Here is a 19,372-nt window from a genome sequence, read left to right as displayed (position 1 = left end):
TCACCTCATACTTATCTGGGTTGAACTCGACCTGCCGCTTCTCAGCCCAGTTTTGCATCCTATCAATGTCCTGCTGTAACCTCTGACAGTCTTCTATACTAAACTTTGTGGCATCAGCAAATTTTCTAACCCATCCCTCCACTTCTCCATCTAGGTCATTTATAAAAATCACAAAGAGAAGGGGTCCCAGAACAGATCCCTGAGGCACTCCACTGGTCACTGACCTCCATGCAGAACATGGCCCATCTACTGCCACTCTTTGTCTTCTGTGAGCAAGCCGATTCTGAATCCACATAGCAAGGTCCCCTTGGATCCCATGCCTCCTTACTTTCTCAGTAAGCCTTGCATGGGGATCAAAAAGACCCCATAAATAAAATAATAAAATATCCAATAAAAAAGACCACCTAATACCCAAGCTGCACTGAAAAAAACCATTATGCAATCAGTAACTGTAAGCAAATAGCATTTCTGAAGTCTGCAAGAGAGTCCCATAGTTCAGCACAGAGCCCAGTAAATGCTGTAGAGCAGTGATCTGAACCGCAGCTCCCCCCCGCCCCCACCACTTCTTGCTTCGGGCCTCGATACCATGACCTTTTCAATCTGGCATGGTGCTTAAATCTCCTTCTGAACAACAGGTTCATCTCAAGGGAATGAAGTCCAAACCCATTCAAACTTTCCCCAAAAAAACAGGTCCTCAGTTCCTGGCAACATCCTTGTAAATTTTCTATGCACTCTTTCAAACTTATTGATATCTTTCTGTCGGTAGGTGACCAGAACTTCACACAATGCTCCAAATTCGAGACTGAGGCCAACTAATCTTTGGGCTCTAAAACAGTTGCCTTGCAAGGATTAGCTGAGAGAGCAGGGATGAGAGACTCAGGGGATATTTCACAGAGGTATACAAAATTATAAGGGGTATAGATAGGGTAAATTAAAATAGGTTTTTTCCACTGAGGTTGGGAGAGACTAGCAATAGGGGTTATGGGTTAAGGGTGAAAGATGAAAAGTTTATATGTGTATTACCCAATGATTAGGTACAAATACAGACAAAGAGTTAAATTGTACTACAGAGGTAAAATTCAAAAGGGCGAAGAATGCAGGACTGAAGGTGCTGTACTTAAATGCACACAGCACTCGGAATAAGGTGGATGAACTTGTGCTGCAATTAGAGATTGGTCAGTATGACGTTGTGGGCATCACTGAGTCATGACTGAAAGAAGTCCATAGTTGGGGAAATGCACGGCAGAAATATGGCAAATATCCAGGGAACATTTGCATGGCATTCTGCATAGGTATGTTCCATTGAGGCGGGGAAATGATGGTAGGGTAAAAGGACCAAGGTGTACAAAGGATGTAGTAAATCTAGTTAAGAAGGAAAGAAAAGCTTACGAAAGGTTCAAGAAATTAGGTACTGATCGAGCTCTAGAAAATTACAAGGTTGCAAGGAGCTTAAGTATGAAATTAGGAGAACTAGAAGGGGTCATGAGAAGGCTTTGGTGAGCAGGATTAAGGAAAACTCCAAGGCATTCTACAAATATGTGAAGAGCAAGAGGATGAGCCGTGTGAGAATAGGACCAATCAGGTGCGATAGTGGAAAGACCATAAGACATAGGAGCAGAACTAGGCCATCTGACCCATTGAATCTGCTCTGTCATTCAATCATGGCTGATCCTTTTTTTCTCTCCACTTCAACCCTAGTTCCTGGCCTTCTCCCTGTAACCTTTGATGCCCTGTCCAATCAAGAACCTATCAATGTCTGCCTTAAATACACCCATGACCTGCCCTCCACAGCTGCCTGTGGCAACAAATTCCACAAATTCACCACCCTTTGGCGAAAGAAATTTCTCCGTATCTCTACTTTGAAAGGGCGCCCCTCTATCCTGAGGCTGAGCTCTCTCGTCCTTTAATCTCCCAACATTGGAATCATCTTTTCAACATCTATTCTGTCTAGGTCTTCCATCATTTAAAAGTTTTCAATGAGATCCCCTATCATCCTTCTGAATTCCAGCGAGTATAGACCCAGAGCTATCAAATGTTTCTTGTATGATAACCCTTTCATTCCGGGAATCATCCTGGTGAACCTCTGGACCCTCTCCAATGCCAGCATATCTTTTCTAAGATGTAGGGCCCAAAACTGTTCACAATACTCAAGGTGAAGCCTCACCAGTGCCTTATAAAGCCTCAACATTACATCCTTGCTCTTGTATTCTAGACCTCTTGAAATGAATGCTAACATGGCATTTGCCTTCCTCACCATCGACTCGACCTGCAAGATAACCTTTAGAGTATTCTACACAAGGAATCCCAAGTCCCTTTGCATCACCGACCATGCAAATATATACATTGGAGTCAGAGGAGGTAGCGGAGGTACTTAATAAATACTTTGCTTCAGTATTTACCAGGGAAAAGGAGCTTGACAATTGTGGGGATGACTTACAGTTGACTGAAACGCTTGAGCATATAGACATTAAGAAAGAGGATGTGCTGGAGCTTTTGAAAAGTGTTAAGTTAGATAAACTGAGTCCAGATGAGATATACCCCAAGCCACTGTGGAAAATGAGGGAGGAGATTGCTGAGCCTCTGGTGATGATCTTTGCATGGAGATGTACCAGATGATCGGAGGGTTGCAAATACTTTTCCCCTGTTCAAGAAAGGGAGTAGAGATAACCCAGGAAATTATAAACCAGTGAGTCTTATTTCAGTAGGGGGCAAGTTGTTGGAGAAGATCTTGAAGGGCAGGATTTATGAGCATTTGGAGAGACATAATCTGATTAGGTATAGTTAGCTTAGCTTTGTTAAGTGCAGGTTGTGCCTTACGAGCCTGATTGAATTCTTTGAGGACGTAACAAAACACATTAATGAAGGCAGAGCAGTGGATGTAGTATATATAGATTTCAGTAAGGCATTTGATAAGGTTCCCCAAGTGAGGCTCATTCAGAAAGTAAGGAGGCATGGGAACCAAGGAGACCTTGCATTGTGGATCCAGAATTGGCTTGCCCACAGAAGACAAAGGGTGGTTGTAGTTGGTTCATATTCTGCATGGAAGTCAGTGACCAGTGGTGTTCTGTAGGGATCTGTTCTGGGACCCCTCCTCTTTGTGATTTTTTATAAATGACCTGGATGAGGAAGTAGAAGGGTGGGTTACTAAGTTTGCTGATGACACAGAAGTTGGTGGTGTTGTGGATAGGCTCAAGGGCTGTCAGAAGTTACAGTGGGACATCGTTAGGATGCAGAACCAGGCTGAGAAGTGGCATATGGATTTCAACGCAGATAATTGTGAAATAGTAGGTCAAATTTGAAAACAGAATATAATACTAATGGTAAGACTCTTGGCAGTGTGGAGGATCAGAGGGATCTTGGGGTCCATGTCCATAGGACACTCAAAGCTGCTGCGCGTGTTGGTAAAGTTGTTAAGAAGGCATATGGTGTGTTGACATTCACCAACTCTGGGATTGAGTTCAAGAGCCGTGAGGTAATGTTACAGCTGTATAAGACCTCAATGAGACCTCACGGAGTACTGTGTTCTGCTATGGTCACCTCGCTACTGGAAGAATGTGGATACCATAGAGAAAGTACAGAGGAGATTTACAAGAATGTTGCCTGGATTGGAGAGTGTGCCTTATAAGAACAGGTTGGGCGAACTTGGCCTTTTCTCCTTGAAGCGACGGAGGATGAGAGGTGACCTGATAGAGGTGTATAAGATGATGAGAGGCATTGATCGTGTGGGTAGCCAGAGGCTTTTCCCGGGGCTGAAATGGCTAATACGATGAGGCATAGTCTTAAGGTGCTTGGAGCAGGTACGATTTTTTACATAGAGAGTGGTGGGTGTGTGGAGTACACTGCCAGCTACAGTGATAGAGGTGGATACAATAGCATTTTTTAAGACTCTTAGATAGGTACATGGAGCTTAGAAAAATAGAGAGCTATGCAGTAGGAAAATTCTAGGCGGCTTCTAGAGTAGGTTACATGGTCGACACACCGTTGTGGGCTGAAGGGCCTGTAATGTGCTGTAGATTTCTATGTTCTATGTAACCAAGAGATGACCAATCACTAAAAAGACACATCTGTTGCACTAATGTCCTTCAGGGAGAGAAATCTGTTGTCTTTACCCACTATAACCTGTAGGTGACTCCAGAGTGACTGTCTATGGTTACTCAGTTACTTCCTCATTTTAAGGGCATTAAAGATGGGTGAGTAACACTATCTTGCCAGTGACATCCACATCCTGTGACAGATACCCATGAATCTTCACCACAGACCAATGCATTTGCAGAAATAAAACAGAAATGGTGAAATAGTCAGTAGGTCAGGACGACCAGAAACTTTAACTGTTTCTTTGTCACAGATGTGGCCTGACCGGCTCAGTACTTCCAAAATTAGCTATTTTATTTTCAATTTCCTGCATTTGCAGATTTTTTTTCCACAATTGCAAAAATATTTCCTATTCTTGTTTTGCAAGCACTTGGCAATATAATAACAAGTTATTTACCTTCCTAATTGTTTGATGTATTCACAAGTTTACTTTTTGGCTTTATGTGGTGATTGAATTCTTTGTGAATATTTTTAAAATGTGCTTGTGTTACATTCCTGCATTTACAGTTGTATAACCACATTGTTTAACAGTTCAATTGTCCTTGGGGGCCAGCTGTTTAGAAAGCTGACTGTGGGTTCAGACAGACTCATGGAAATATTTTTTAAATGGACCACAACTCACCGTTTTGGGTTGTAGGCAAGATCTAAAATGGCACCGTCACAGGCCAGCTCCTGTACATTGCCACCCTCACCTGGCGCAGTGTTGGAGAATGTGTTGTACAACACACCTGTTTGCAGATCCCACACACATAGATGCCTGTCCCAACCACCAGAAATCTGTCAAACATCCAACAGCAGAATGAAGAGAAAGGCAGTGAATAGTCACATCTGAAAGACAAACTAACAATTTTGCTTTCATATGGGGCTTTGAAAACCAATGCTACTTCCTCTGCACAGTTCCATCAGACCAAAACAAGTCAGGCATGGTATTATTTAAGATGCCAGATGATAGTGCCACCACACTGTCCTAAGGACTCTCTCAGGGCAAACACATTTGGGATAGATGAATAGTTTATTCCACACTCCCTTAAATTCCTGCGATTATTAACACAGCACATTCATATTAATATAGATGACAACCTTTTGAAGATTTGCATTAATTTCATACATGGAAGCTGTTACTCCCTTCAATCAGGCACTACAGGTGCGTCAATGGTCCATAATTATCCGCAGGGTGGAAATGTCAAATATTAGAGGGCATACTTACTGCCCGCTACACTGGTGGCATTTAGGGCAGCAATAAAGGCCCTCTATCTCTGTCCGTCTTTGGCCATCTTCTCTATTATGCCTCAGGTGTGGTTCAGGGTTCTCAGTCGCACACAGATACAGATCAACTACTGTTTCCATAACAACTTTATTTTACCAGTCAGGGTTGTTATCGCTGAGCTGAACCACCGAACCTGGAGGACCAGTGAACCTCTCTTACTCTGGCCTCCACTCTTTGACCTGTTTGGCATGGGTGACCCTACCAAGAGCCAAAGCACATGACCCTGACTCCAGCCATCCTAACTTTCCAGCTCATTGAGGCATGCAAGCCTGCAATCCTTTCAACAAGGTTGTGGACCTGGAGGTTAAGGTTAATCAGCAGAATTTTACAGGAGATTTACAAGACAAGGTTTGTTTTACAGAGTGATGGGTGCCAAGAATACTTAGGACCTAGGGGAAGTAGTAGAAACAGATCTGATGGCATTGTTGGCATCATGGTTGGCACAGACAATGCAGGCCGCAGGATTTGCTCCTGCGCTGTACTGTTCTATGTTCTAATATATAGGCAATGGTGAGATGTCCTGCTCATCACCGACCTGAAAACAAAGTTCTAATTTGCTTCAGGAGATCCCTTAGTGGGAAACTGAATATGGGGCTAATGGGACTGAAACCTTTTGACAAGATCGGCACAACATTGTGGGCCAAAAGGCTTGTAATGTGCGTAGATTTCTATGTCCTATGTTCTAGGCTGTCTCAGTTCCAGGTCCAATCCAGCACAACGTCTTTTGTGCGGATTCCCCAGCATAAGTGATGGGAAGAAATGAAATAAACACAGATTTCTCTTCTACTTCAACAATGTGCCCTAAGTCCATTATCCATTACCTCAGTATGAATTTTTTTCCTAAGTTGTTATAGAATTTTTCCCTTGGTCCTGACTGTCTGTGACTAGGGGCAGTCTTATGACCCAAGTCCATGTTTGCTTGAGATTACATCACCACCATTCCCTTCAGAGGCTCACCATCAACAGCAAGAAGATACGTCAGTTCCAACGATCTGGGCTAATTACAAATTCAAAGTTATTACATCAGTACCTAACCAACTGTGCCCTTCCTTTTGGTTACAGAGATGTTGAGTCATCAAGAACCAACCTACCGGCACCATCATCACCTACCCCAATGATACTCTTAATGTTTAGGTATCTACACATCCAGTGCTGAAGAGTATTAAAGTTCATTGACCCTCTAAGGTCTTCTGTTAGAGGAGCAGAAAGGAGTGAACTCACCAGGTAGTCAGTGTTGTAGCCTTGATCTCTTCCAACCACAGCAATACCTCCAACAGGCTGAACATGATGAGACAACACCTTCTTACAGACAAACCCTGCATGAGAAAAGAATCCACTGAGGCTGTGTTATTAACTAAGAATTTACTTTAACTTTGTTTTATTCTCCCCATAGCCTGAATGACTCCCTTCAAGTTCTACTAAGGAAACAAGACCAAAGGAAAATAAAACTCAGCAACAAACAGTTCTTCTTAAATCACAACGAAGGAGAGAAAAAAGATATATCTGTCAGATACAGCAGTGAGCCATGGCATCAGGAAAGTCAAAGTGGATCAGGAGGGACAAACAAACACCCAATACTCTGTCCCCACCTCTATCAAATATTCCTGTAAAACACAACAGAGAGGTCGGTGGTGTATGCAGCAGTCTGGTCAAAAGTAGGATCAGCAATTATATTGGGATTCTATTCTGATTCCTAATCGGTGACCCCTGCTGGATTATGCAAGTGCATCACTGTATTAATGGTCAGGGTTGGGAAAACTAGAAAGCATTCCAATAGTCAAATCACCAACCAAAGGAATTATGAACTAGCATTTCCAGCCTTGTGTCATTCAAGAGAAGGGGAGAGTGAGTAGAACTCCAGCAATGTTGATGTGACACCAAGGACAGGGATTATTGTTCATTCATTATAAGGTTGATTCATCTGTGTGGCTATGAAAAAGAGAAAGCTCAATCCTCCCTTAATCTCTCTGGACTGTGGAGTAAAAGGAATTACAGAGGCATGAGAGGGCAGCTAGCCAAAGTTGATGGGAAGGAAACACTAACAGAAACGAAGACAGAACAGTAAAGGCTGGAATTTCTGGGGGAAGCTCGGAAGGCTCAGGAGAAATATATCCTAGAGATGAAGAAATATGCTAAGGGGAGGATGAGGCAAACGAGGCTGACCAGGGAAGTCAAAGACAGCATAAAGGGAAATGGGAGGGCATTTAATATAGTAAAAATTAGTGGGAAGACAGAGGATTGGGAAGCTTTTAAAAACCAATAGCAAACCAACATCTAAAAAAGCCATAAGGAGAGAAAAGATGAAATATGAAGGATAACTAGCCAATAAAAGAGGATACCAACATTTTTTTTCAGACATATAAAAAGTAAAAGACAGGTGAGAGTGGATATCCGGCCACTAGAAAATGATGCTGGAGAGGTCATAATGTGAACAATGAAATAGCAGTTCAACTTAAGTATTTTGCATCAGTTTTCACTGTGGAAGATGTTAGCAGTGTGCCAGAAATTGAAGAGTGTCAGGGAGCAGAAGTGAGTGTAGTTGCTATTATGAAGAAGAAGGTACTTGGGAAACTGAAAGGCCTTAAGTTAGCTGCTGACCTGAACCCAGTAGACTCCTCCCCTGCGTTCAGAACGGTAGCTAAAGAGATCGTGGAGGCATTAGTAATGATGCCTCAGGAATCACTAGATTCTGGGAATTTTCATGAGGACTGGAAAGTTGCAAATATCATTCCACTCTTTAAGAAGGGAGGAAGGTAAAATAAATAAAACTATAAGCCAGTTAGCCTGACTTCAGTGATCATAAAGATCTTGGAGTTTATTATTAAGGATGAGATTACCGGGTATTTTGAGGCACGTAATAAATTAGGCCAAAAACAGCATGGTTTTCTTAAGGGGAAGTTTTGCCTGACAAATCTGTTGGAATCCTTAGAGGAAATAACAGGCAGGATAGACAAAGGAGAGCCAGTGGATGCTGTTTACTTGAATTTACAGAAGTTTTTGACAAAGTGCCATACATGAGTCTGTTTAGCACGATAGGAGCTCATGGTATTACAGGAAAGATACTAGCATGGATAGAAGATTGGCTGGCTGGCAGGAGGAAAAGAGTGGGAATGAAGAGGGTGTTTTCTGGTTGATAGCCAATGACTAGCGGGGTTCTGCAGGGATCGGTGTTGGGACGACTTCTTTTGTGATTAGTTTTGGGCCTCTTATCTAAGAAATGATGTGCTGGCATTGAAAAGGGTCCAGAAGAGTTCACGAGATTGATTCCGGGAATGAAAGAGTTAACATATGAGGAGCATTTGATGGCCCTGGGCCTGTACTCGCTGGAGTTTAAAAGAATGAGGGGGAACTGTTTGAAACCTATCATCTATTGAAAGGTCTAGACAGAATGGATTGAGAGGCATCATAAATTAGCCACAACAGAACAGCGGAGCATACTTGATGAGCCAAGTGGCCTAATTCTGCTCATATTTCTTATACACAAATGCCATATCTAAATGTCTCTCAAACCTAAAGAGTTTCCTCTCCAGCACTGTGTAATGATTGATCTTCACTCATTGAGATCACCCAGGAACACGTCCTGTCGATGAACCATGAACAAAACATCGACTGGGTTCAAAGGAAGCAAAGAAAGAGACTAAAAAGCTCAGCAAAAAATAGTTCTCAAAAACTCCAAGAAGGGAAAATGACTTCCTTTCTTACAATCAATGTTGACTTACATTTGATGACGTCATTTGTATAATTATGTACCTTGACATTTTTCATAGGGTATCATCAGGCATATTTGATAACAAGCCATGTCTGGGACATAAATGGATTAGGTAGGTAGTGACGTTTTTCCCATATCAGTGCATCAATTTAGAGAAGGGGCTAAGAGTTTAGAATGAATCAGATGAAGAACATTTTTCCCAGTGGGTGGTTGATTGAAATTGACAACACACTGCCTGAGAGGATGATGGAGGCAGATCCTCCCACAACGTTTAAGAATTATTAAATGAACATTTGAATTGCTAAGTCACAGAGAGCTATGGACCTGCTACTGGTAAATTGGATTAATACTTGATGATTGGCATTGACACATTAAGCCAAAAGGCCTGTGATCTATAATAACATATGATACAGGATAAGAAGTTTGGTTAACAAGTTTGCTAAAAGTGGAATGAGTGATGAGGATAAGATTTGTAAAGAAAATTCCAGGGCTTAGAACTGGGGTAAGTACATGTGACTTTGTTGTTGTGGTGTTTGCTGAGCTTGGCAATTAGCTTGCAGACATTTCATCACCAGTCGAGGTGACATCCTCAGTCCTCAGTTGTTGGTGTTTCTTTCTGGGTGCGCTTGTGTTTATATAGGCCCCCGTTCACTTGCCTTGTCCTAATTAGCTATCCCTTCAGTGCTCTTTGAATTCTGTTGGTTCGTGTTTCTTTGGCCCTTAGGAGTTTGTAGATGCCGTTTATTTTGATGTTTGTTTACAGAGTTATCAGAAGAGAATCACAAGGAAGTTCACGTGCCTGCTTTGTGTTTTCCTGTGCCAGAAACTTCTCGATGTCCCAGTTAAAGTGGTGTCCTTCTTAGTCTTCATGTACTAGTGGATCATGCCTCTGTACCACCAGGTTGTGTTCCCTTAAACGAGTTGAGAGTTTATATCCTGTCTGGCCAATGTGGTTCTTGTTGCAGTCTCCACAGGTGATCCTGTACACCACATTGGTTTTGTCGGTTGTCTTTATGGTACCTCGATTCTTGAGACAAGCTTCTTTAAAGTCACCATTGGCTTGTGAGCGATTGTGATGCTGAGTGGTTCGAGCAGTCAAGCTGTCATCTCTGAGATATTCTTGATATAGGGCAAGGTGAAACATTTCAACGCAGGTTGAGAAATGTCTGTGTGGACTTTCTGTCCTCAACTGGAACACCACGGAGGTTCTGGCTCAAGGAAACATGAAGCAGGCATGAGAATTTTTAGAAGCATGGTCTCTTCTGATAACTCCATAAACAAACATATTGAAATAGACACCATCTACAAACCCTTAAGAGCTAAAGAAATGCGAGCCAAAAGAATTCAAAGGTCAACTGAAGGGATAGTCAATCAGGACCAAGGCAAGCGAACGGCGGCCTATATAAACTCAAGCACTCCCAGAGAGAAACTGCGCACTGAAGATGTCACCTCAACTGCTGATGAAAAGTCTGCAAGCTAATTGCCAAGCTCGGTGAACACCATAATATCAAATGCCTCAACTCAAGCTACCAATATTCACCATCATCCTGTATGCAACTTTAATATAACACAGCATTGTGTAACTATGACAGAGCAATGTTGTAAAAAAATACAAGTAGTAATAACGAAAATTATTTGCAATATAGTTAAACCTAAAGTAGCAACTGTAAACAAGCCTCAGTTCTGGGAGATAAGATTGATTAGGAACTGAGGGACTCAGATACTCAGTACATGTCAGCAATGTAGCTGCACAAGTTAATAAAACCATACATTAAACAAAACATTGCGGTTATTTTCAGGGGAATTACATTGATAAACTGAAGAGTTATGTCAAACTTTACAACTAAAACTTAGAGTGCTCTATACACTACTGGTCCTATTATCACAAACTAACATGAAATAACCGGTAAAGATTCCCTTCTACCTGAAACACGGTTAGTAACCAAAACGTTCTCCTCTTCAAGGGGACTGCATTGTCTGTCAGCACTCTGCTTGGAAAAGTATTCAAAAGTCTAGGAAAAAGTCAAAGGAATTGCATGAAATGAATTTGAGTTTGTGCTTCAAACCCAAGCCCTTTGTAATAAATAACTCCTTCTAATTTTTAGTAGCAAATGCCTTGAGATCCTATTGCCAAGCTGAGCTTCTACACACAGTACGCCTAAACTAGACGTCTAGGGTCACACTGGCCACCCTTTCATTTCATAAATAAGTCTGGATGGAAGACAAGTTTGAAAGCATTGCTTGACCCATTAAAGATCTGCTTGGAAGGAAGGACCTGCTAACAATGGGTCTTGGCTTTCATTACATGCAAAACAATGCAACCTGAATACCACTACACAGTGCGTACTACAGCTTTCTTTTATTACTTATCTTAAATTATGGCTTTCTATGCCTTCTCTCATTTTTCTGTCTTCATTCAGATAAAGTACAGCCAGTTTAGAGGTTCCTTGTCTAATTCCTATTTCCACTTGAAGGACATTCACCAGTTAATCTTTCCCACTGCAAAACTTTCCCTGAAGCTTCTCAATCTTCAGGCACTGCTGTTTTACTCACCTTAACAGAAAGCATGTATTATTAATCAATGTCTACTATTTAAAATCCTCAGTACTGAAGCTGCGGCTCTCAAAGTCCAACCCTACATGCCCATCACAAGAGGTGGAAATGGGTAAGGCCAGTCGGCAGGGCTCAGGTGAAGCTATGTAAGCCAATCCCCTGTACGGTGGATACAATGGAATACAGAAACTTGGATGAACTCCAACCGTACCTTCAACTTTGGACGATGGAAACAGAGGACATCAATAGCCTATGTTCCATTGGGAGCTAAGGGCCCAAGAAGAAGAAGAAGACTGAAGGTGCACTCCTTCAAATGGATGAGTGTGCTGTGAAATTTGAGCTTGATGTGACCATACTTGTAACAGCAAAGGAGGTCACTTGGCTCACTAGTTCCACACCATTTCCCAGCGAAGCAATCCAATTAGTCTCCTCCCAATCTCCTTATTTACTTTACCTCTGCCTCCCCAACACATGCTGATCAACTTCTCTTGATCTGTCATCATGAACTAAGGGATAATTTACAGTCAATAATTAACCATCGGACATGTTTTTACAATGCTGGGGAAAAACGGAGCACCTAGAGGAAGCCCATGTGGTCTCATACAGAACATGCAAAATCTGCACAGACACTGCCTTAGATTGGCATTGGACCCAGAACCCTGGAGCTATGAGACAACTGGACTGCTGTGCTACAGGGTTACTCAACATTTATTGGAATCGCTTGGGTAGATAAAGTCCCATCTACCACTGACCAGCTAATCAGTGCAAGCCCATTCTCAAACTATGTAACATGCTTTTGAATTGTCGGCTTTGTTAATCAGTGTTCAGAATGCAGGTCACAATTGTTCACTTGATACACTAGAGATGTCAAGCTATCTCTGGTTCTCTCTTACCTTTGTGTTATTCTGCTCTTGAGTCCTTTTTGAAGGCATCATCTTGAGAATACTACACAGAGAGTCATCGAAGCCCCAAAGATAAATATTACCATTGTCAGCAGCAAGGACTAGCATATCCAGCTCTTCCACATAAACCGACCTGCAACATAAAAATTCATGCCGAGGTGCCAGGCTCCTACCAGCAATTAAGAAAGCACTGACCAGCCATGAATTAAAATAGCTCACTGCCTTCTTCATTCAGATCAGATGCATTTTGTTTGCGTCCCATTCAATAATTTCGTTCATGAAACAGACCATTTGGAAGGATCAGTAGAAAATGCTGAAGGGGGGAAAGGTAGCAACTTGAAATGCTAGTTGCCTCTATCTCCACAGATGCTTCCTGACTGGTACGTGAACTTCCAAATATTGCACATTAAATATTTATCAATGATGCATGTTTTCTGTAAAGTAAGGCAGCAAACATTCTCGTTATCATTTCAGAGAATCTGTCCTGGGTCCAACATTTAAGTGTCATAATGAAGAAAGCACTGCAGTGCCTCCGAATTTCTCTGAGTTTTGCAAGGATTCATCATGTCATCTAAAACTATGACAAACCTCTATAGGTGTGTGGTGGCGAGTATATTGACTGGTTGCATCACAGTCTGGAATAGAAATACCAATGTCCTTGAATGGAAAAGCCTCCAAAACGTCGTGGATATAGCCCAGTCCATCATGGATAAAGCCGTCTCCACCACTGGGCACACCTACATGGAGCACTATCACAGTAAAGCAGCAGTCATCATCAAGGTAATGCTTTCTTCTCACTGTTGCCATCAGGAAGAAAGTATAAGAGCTTCAGAACCTACACCACCAGGTTCAGGAACAGTTATTACCCCTCAACCATCAGGCTCTTGAATCAGAGGGGATAACTTCACTCGCTCCATCACTGAACTCTTTTCACAACCTATGGACTCATTTTCAAGGACTCTTCATCTCATGTTCTCAGTATTTATTGCACATTTATTATTATAGTTATTTTTTTCTTTCTGTATTTGCACAGTTCGTCGTCTTTTGCAAGTTGGTTGCTTTTCCATCCTGCTGTGAACAGTCTTTCATTGATTCCATAGCTCTTTGGTTTTGCTGACGTTGAGTGAGATTTTGTTGTTGTGATACCATCCAACCAGATCTTCAATCTTCATATATGCTGATTCATCATCACCATTGATTCGGCCAACAATAGTGGTGTCGTCAGCAAACTTAAATATGGCATTGGAGCTGTACTTAGCCTCACAGTCATAAGTGTAAAGTCAGTAGGGTAGGGGGGTAAGCACACAGCCCTTTGGTGCACCTGGGGTATGTTGATTGGGGAGGGGATGTTGTTGCCAGGCCTTACTGACTAGGGTCTACAAGAGAGGAAATAGAGGATTCAGTTATACAAGGAGGTATTGAGGTCCAATTCTTGGAGTTAATTGACACTGAGCTGAAGTAATAAAGAGCATCCTGAAGTTCACATCTTCATTGTCCTGATATTCCATGGCTGAGTGAAGAACCAATAAAATGGCCTCTGCTGTTCACCTGTTGTGACAGTCAGCAGTACTTGCCTGGGTCGGGTGCATACCGTGTGTTTACCCTCCTGGTGGATACTTTCACGTTGGCCTCAGAGACTGAAATCACAGGGTTGTCAGTAGCTGTGAAAGTTCATGAAGGTGCCTCCAAATTCAACATTAAATAGGACACATTTTCTGGAGTTAAGTTTACTAAGTTATTTAAGCATCTTTCATGTTAGCCTTTTGAATGCAATTGAATACCTGAAACATTTACAAACATTCAATGCTTCTGAGAGTTTTGACATCCCTTGGCCACCAATGAAAGTAGTTCCATGGGTGGGGCATTTGAGTTATAAATGGATCACCCTGACCTTCCCAGGCCATTGCTGATCAGGCTTTATTTTATTTAGAGATATAGCACGGAATAGGCCCTTCTGGACCTTCTAGCCACACAGCCCAGCAACTCCTGATTTAACCCTCGTCTAATCATGGGACAATTCTCAATGACCAATTAACTTGGGGCCATATTACTGAGGAAGTTCACACTAGGGACCTGGTTCATTTAAAGGACAGGCTTCATGAGCAGGTTCAAGAAGGTCTTAGGCTTGCATTATCATGTGGCCCATGACCTACCTCTGATTATTTTGTTTGAAAGCACCTTGGAACAGTTTAAAGAACAGTATACAAATTTAAGTTGTGGTTCTTCACTTCAAACATTGTCCTTGCTATGGATCTGGGTATCCAGCTCAATTCGATCCGTACTGCACTATTAGAAGAGGACTGTAAAGCTGCTGGTGTTGTCTTTTAAAAATGACATTAACTCAAGACCAAAAGTCCCCATTACTGGGTAAAACTGCTCTTCTCTTCCTCGAATAAAGCCCTGCTGTCATGAACTACATGCCTTCCTCAAAGCAATTAACTTGTCATTCATTTTATGTGCAGTTTGTAGAAGCTGGTTTCGTGAAAATTGGCTGTGCCAATTGATTTATGTTGCAGCAGTGATGACTTTTCAAATGTAACACTGAAGTCCTGAGGGTTCTACATCAAGCTAAATTCTTTCTTAGCTTATCTATCTTGGCTTTTCAAAATGACTAAAACATTTTGCTGCTTTCTGCTTCAGTCTGTCACCAGCCCTTCCTGTTAACATAGAGTATGGGGATGTGATGTCACATGTATAAGAGAAGCAGGTGACTTCCTTTTAAATCTCTTTGAGCAATTTGTTCCTCTGAGCTTTGGTTTGTAGAAACAATTTTCCTTCACAAAGTCTTGACGTGGCAGATAGGTAATTTTTGTCCGAAGAAAAAATCTTGTATTTCAATTACAAGAATAGCAATGAAATAAATTGTCAAATAATGTGCTTTGGAGATAGTTGCATCAAATGGTGCATCATATACACATTGGCATGGAGACCAGGGAAAATTCTCACTATATTTTTGGATGGTGTCATGGGACCATTCACTTACAAGGTTAAAGAGGGACTCGATTTTTTTATCGCACCAGAAATTAGTTGTCTCACCTAGCATAGAACAATAGATCACAGGAACTGGGTCTTTAGCCCAGGACATTGTAGTGAACTGATCATATAGGAACTGATGGAAACTGTCAGCCTAAGGGTGTCAATCAAATGTGCTTAATCTTCTGACTCAGAGGCAGGAGTACTGCTGACTGCATGAAGCAGAAACCCATGAAGAGCACAGAGGACCCCTTTACCTGGTAAAGCTGGGTGGGATGGTGGGTTTACACAGCTCCTGAGCTCCAGATGATCCCTCTACTCTGCTTAGAGATGCACCTACAGGACGTCGGGCTGACAGGACTTTGTGGTGACTGGAGATCCTCGCCACTTTGCTGCTGCTGTAGCTGCTCCTTTCTACAGACTGTGTTTCAAACATATTGAACAACTCATGACTGAAGGGTGGGAAACAGAACAAACACATGGCAGTTAGTCAGTACCATGCCAAAGATTATAAACTACACAATAATCTAAGGACAGCTCAACTAAAATGTCAATGAATAGCTAAGTACTAGAAATCTCAGAGAACTTGGGCTATAGTACTGAGAAATGATCTCACAAAGGATTCAGAGGGATTGTATGCTGGCACTATGGCAGTCATTGAAAACTGATGCACTCTGTCCACTAAACAGTGCTGGAAGTGCAGCATTCCTGGTCTATGTAGGAGGAACTTATAGGTGAAATATCTAACTCATCTTCTTCCATTCTACTAATTATATGACAGCTACACTTGACAATAAATTTCCATTGATTATTTTACAACAAATAGAAAAACAAAAAGAGTGAAATCCTATTAGAAGAATTTATCTGCTTTTTTTTTACGCATGTTACATCACTATACTATATATTAAAATATTACTTTCTGGACAATCAGTCCAACTTGAACATCACCTAAAACCTTGACAGACTTCTACAGATGCACAGTAGAGAGTATCCTGACTGGTTGCATCACAGCCTTGAATGGAAACACCAATGCCCAGAAACAGAAGAGCCTACAAAAAGTAGTGGATACAGCCTAGCCCATTATTGGAAAATCCCTCCCCACCATTGAGCACATCTACAAGGTGAGATCATCCAGATCATCCCCACCATTCAGGCCATGCTCTCTTCTCACTGCTATTATGAAGAAGGCACAGAAGCCTTGGGTCCAACAGCACTTGTTTCAGAAATAGTTATTACCCTTCAACCATCGTGTTCCGGAATCAGCTAGATAACTTCACTCAACACTGAAGTGGTTCGACAAACAATTGACTCACTTTCAAGGACTCTATAGCTCATGTTCCCAGTATTATTTATCACTATTTTTCTTATTTTTTAAGTATTCGCATAGTTTGTCTTTTGCACATTGATTTTTTGGTCAGTCTTTGTTGGGGTGTGTAGTTTGTCATTGATTCTAATGTGATCCTTTGTTCTTCTGTGAATTCCTGCAAGAAAGTTAAGCTCGGAGTAGTATTTGGTAACCTATACATACTTTGATAATAAGTTTACTTTGAACTTTGAAGATCATTGTGTCTTCTAATTGTCTCAGTTGCACGGTGGACAATTATTGAAGAACAATGGGACAAAGTATTTGAAGGGATGCACTTGTCAACTCCTTACGAAGCAATAAGCACAAAAGGAATATGTTTCAGTGTGAATCTGACCTGTAGAGAAAATAAGATGACTGCTGCCGTTCCCATTTTATTATCGTTCCATCACTGTGTCCACTGAAAAGGAGTATCGGCTCCTTCTGGGCTGGGACAGAAGAGTAGATGGAATGATTAACAACAACTTAATCAATTGAAATTCACAGTTTTCTGGGTCAACATCATCTACATACTGGCACTCTCATAATAGAGAGAAACACAACGTCCAATTTAAGCATGCAAGCTTGGAAAAATCACAAAGAATGATAGTGGCACTTCTGAAAAGGGTCTTTGATCTGAATTCTCGTTTCTTCTCTGCCAATTCTGAGATTTTTATTTAGATCCTTACAACCTCTCGAGCCACGCCACCCAGCAACCTTCAATTTAATCCAAGTCTAATCATGGGACAATTTATAATGACCAATTAACCTCCCAACCAGTACGTCTTTGGACCATGAGAGGAAAGTGGAGCACCCAGAGGAAACCGACACGGTCACAGGGAGAACATACAGGGTGCCTGTACTGTAAAGCATGGTGCTAACCAGTACATTACAGTGCCCATGTTCTGAAATATTATTACAAAATAAAATGCTGTGCTCTGTGTTCATGGGAGGCACTGCAGAGGAGCTCTCTTTCCTGTTAATTACACATTTTGGTAAACGGCCTGCAGGATAAAATTTCCCTAATCCATTCCATTGTCATCAAAGTCTTCCTGTGACAAATTAATCAGACATTGGAATTGGTTATTGTCATGATAACCTGTTGTAAATAGTACAGAGAGGATGACACATGAGATGACTTTGGGTACTGTTCACAGGAGCATATACTGGCTGGTCTTTCTTCCCTTTAGCTGGAGGATGCTGGAGATCTTTCTTGCATAATCCATGTTGATGTCTCTCTGCATTACTGACAGAATTGGATTATTGGAAGGGTCATATATTGTATACAATGATGAACTAAGGTTCTAAGGATTTTATTGTATATGAGATATGATCTGCTGCCTTAGGAGTCATGGCCAGGGTGTAGACTAATGTAATTGGTGGAAATATACATAATTCACAACCACCAACATTGAATTGGGGTTTCCCTTTGAGAGGCTGGTCTGAAATGATGATGTAATTATGGAAAGTACTTTTACCATGCTTCTTGTTTAGTGCTTGAAATACAATAAATGAGTTGTTACAGTTTTTCTCAAACATAAAACACCTCACACTGTTTCGTTTATGAAAACTTCCAAAAATAACACCCTGGCTATTGGGTCTGCCTATGCGCAACTGTGAACAGATAAATGACTTGAAGCTGTGGTACAGCCTCTGCTTCAGTTGTACTCACTGTAACTCAGACACTCCACTGGTTGCTTGCTACGTAACATTGTGATGGAACCCATCTTATTATACTTCCACACTGTTAAGTCTTTATGTTCCCTGCTGGCACCTGCCATGGAAAAATGAAGAAGGTGTAACAAGTCACTTCCCAGTTTCCGTCTCCTTTCTGTCTTCCCATTATCGGGTGCTGGACTCTGCCAAGGTACTTTAACAGGACTGCCTATGTGGTGCCCTTCCAGAGCAGATTTTCACACATTTTTCAATTAGTATCAGCAAGCTATTCAACCATCGGGGAATCATTAATTAGAGCCTGCCCTGTCTTTACTTGTACAGGGGTTTCTTTATGGCCGTAGTTTCCCATAAGTACTGCGAACAGGAAGCTTGGTGGATTTTCTCTTTCCAGTCACAATGCAAAGAATAACTGTAGCACCACATTATGACTTTGACACAAAATGGATTGTGGAGCTAGTACCTTTGTAAGCTCCGTTGGCCAGTCATTCATGGACCATGCATAAACCAATCAAACACAGCGAGGAAAGGAAATGAGTTCATCTGCTTATTAATTATCCTAGCTTCTGAAGAAAACCTCTGCTTTTGCACATGATTATTTATACAATGGATTAGATCACTGGTAAAATACTTACCTCTACGTCAAAATATTCTGGGTTCAAGGACTGCAGCTGAACTGAAGAACATAATCCAAGTTATTACTCCCAGACTAGTAAACAAGCCGTATGGTTGGGGAATATTGTCTTTTGTTAAACGGGGAATATTGTCTTTTGTTAAACCAAGCTCAACTCATCAAACACCCTTGTTTAGTTTTAAAAGATGCATTTGAACTATTTTGAAACAAAATCAATGAAGTTCTC

The 19,372-nt window shown here is 41.5% G+C and overlaps 1 protein-coding gene across 5 annotated transcripts in view; it reads right to left on the bottom strand.

Moving 5' to 3' along the window:
* The window catches only part of LOC140200785 (uncharacterized), a 59,739-nt gene that overhangs the window by 11,906 nt on the left and 28,461 nt on the right, over window positions 1-19,372 (bottom strand). For all 5 annotated transcript variants that reach the window (XM_072264387.1, XM_072264389.1, XM_072264388.1 and 2 more), the window contains 7 exons: window positions 18,511-18,612; window positions 17,197-17,287; window positions 15,754-15,948; window positions 12,515-12,656; window positions 10,993-11,080; window positions 6,581-6,675; window positions 4,715-4,869 (listed from right to left, as the gene is read on the bottom strand). In XM_072264387.1, the coding sequence (XP_072120488.1) occupies window positions 4,715-4,869; window positions 6,581-6,675; window positions 10,993-11,080; window positions 12,515-12,656; window positions 15,754-15,948; window positions 17,197-17,287; window positions 18,511-18,612 (868 nt within the window). The remainder of the gene's footprint in view (window positions 1-4,714; window positions 4,870-6,580; window positions 6,676-10,992; window positions 11,081-12,514; window positions 12,657-15,753; window positions 15,949-17,196; window positions 17,288-18,510; window positions 18,613-19,372) is intronic.

Source organism: Mobula birostris, chromosome 7, assembly GCF_030028105.1.
Source record: "Mobula birostris isolate sMobBir1 chromosome 7, sMobBir1.hap1, whole genome shotgun sequence".
Lineage (NCBI taxonomy): Eukaryota > Metazoa > Chordata > Chondrichthyes > Myliobatiformes > Myliobatidae > Mobula > Mobula birostris.
This window is presented reverse-complemented; position numbering and strand designations above follow the sequence as displayed.